We start from the raw sequence: 1,632 nt of genomic DNA, 5'->3' as shown, positions 1-1,632 counted from the left end.
GCGGAACTGTTGTCAATGGGAACATCCTCTAGAAACTGAGATGGGTCTTAAGAGAAAGCCCCCGATCAGCTTATTCGACCTCATTGAGGGTCAGCCGGGGAAGGGTGCACAGGGAAATCCACAATCCAGTGTTCCAACTCCCCCACCCCAGGCCCAGCCTGTCCAGACTAGATCTTCCTCTTCCAAGTCGCAGCCACAATCTCCCCGCCCGAAACTTCCTGCTCCTCCTCAATCAGCTCTACCTCCTCGGCTTGAGCCCACTGACTCAAAGAGAAAGAGGAGTCCCAAGGGTAAGGAACCAATGGATGGGGGAAAATCCCAATCCTCTCAGGAGGGGGATAAAGCCCCGCGAGCCCAAAATCAGTTAAAGATCGGGCATCAAGGCCAGGGGAAAGGGATCGATGCCCAATCCGCACTAAGTGCTTGGCTTCCCGCCCCAATGCTCCACGGGGAGCCATTACTAGAAGACGCATCCATGAGGAACCTTAGAGATGGCGAAGGTGGTTATGTGGCCGACGCGCTAGAGAAGGCCCTGCTACTTCCCACTAATATGGGAGAGTTGAAGAATATGAGGATGCAGAAGGTTACCCTCAGCGTGAAGAGGTACCTAGGTATGGTAAGGCTCCTAAAACCTATAACTCCTTAGATTCTTGCTCCTAGATTCTCGTTCATAACATGTTTGTCTCAAATGGCAGGCTATCCAGGCTATCCAGGCTACCTATATGATGGAGGAAGAAGTTGAGCAGAGTAAGACCGCAGAGCTTGAGCATAATAAACGTATAGATGCTGCGCGAACCCTCAAACATTTCGAGTCCGACCTCGCGAAGGCTAGGGAGGACTTAAAGGAGGCAACCCGATCCAGGGATAGTGCTGAGGCAGGCTTGACTGGTGCCCAAAAACAGGTCGAGGAACAGACGAGGCACCTTCTTGCTGCCGAGGAGCAATTGGAGATTACCAAGGAACAGATCAGTGATTTAAAGAAGAAGCTGATCGAAGCAGACAATGCTAAGGGCTTGGCGGAATTTGCTAGGGATGAAGCCGTGAGGGCCAAGATGGAGGCTGAGTTTGCCAGTACTGAGGCCGAAACTGCTAAGGACAAGGCCGAGGAGGAGGGCTACGAGGCGGGGGTGGCTAAAACCCAGACTCTCCTTAAAGCTCAAATCCTTGGAGTATGCAGGCTATACTGCTCACAGGTTTGGGACGAGACCCTTAAATAAGCTGGGGTGGAGGCTTCGTCCGACTTGTGGAAGGCGGAGAGCGTATTTTATCCTCCAGCCATCCGTGAGACCGCCTCCGCCAGCTCCGAGACTATGAGCGTTCCACAGGAGGCTGAGGCTGCTCAGTCAGAAGCTGCTCAGATCATTGTCATTCCTGGCGAGTCAACTGAGGGAGGAGAGCCTCATGAGGCGACCGAAGCACCTGGTGGTCTGAACCCTGAGATGCCTCAAGAGGCTACCAAGTCTACAGTCAGTGCTAAAATCTCTGGTGCCGAGGAGCCAGCCATCTTTGTTCAGCCCCTTCAGGCCATTCCCCTTGCTGATATCCCCAAGGGCACCGAGGCTGATCCTGCTCAGCCTTCCCAGGAAGGAGATGTCTCCCAAGGCCCCGAGGTTAATCTTGCTCGGCCTTCCC

The 1,632-nt window shown here is 53.7% G+C and overlaps 1 protein-coding gene across 1 annotated transcript; it reads left to right on the top strand.

Annotated features, from left to right (window-relative positions):
- Positions 1-40: 40 nt before the first annotated feature.
- LOC115957068 lies at positions 41-1,217 on the top strand. Its single transcript, XM_031075306.1, has 2 exons — positions 41-616; positions 696-1,217. Exons 1-2 carry the CDS (start codon positions 41-43, stop codon positions 1,215-1,217), a joined length of 1,098 nt encoding a protein of 365 aa, XP_030931166.1.
- Positions 1,218-1,632: the final 415 nt, after the last annotated feature.

Source organism: Quercus lobata, chromosome 8 (assembly GCF_001633185.2).
Source record: "Quercus lobata isolate SW786 chromosome 8, ValleyOak3.0 Primary Assembly, whole genome shotgun sequence".
NCBI lineage: Eukaryota > Viridiplantae > Streptophyta > Magnoliopsida > Fagales > Fagaceae > Quercus > Quercus lobata.
The sequence above is the reverse complement of the archived record's forward strand: the minus strand, read 5'-3'. Positions and strand labels throughout refer to the sequence as shown.

Excerpts from the sequence above, each read along its gene's own strand:
- LOC115957068 (XM_031075306.1), top strand. The coding sequence starts at position 41 with ATGGGTCTTAAGAGAAAGCCCCCGATCAGCTTATTCGACCTCATTGAG. Across the intron at positions 617-695 it reads TGAAGAGGTACCTAGGTATG|GCTATCCAGGCTATCCAGGC; the intron begins GTAAGGCTCCTA and ends CTCAAATGGCAG.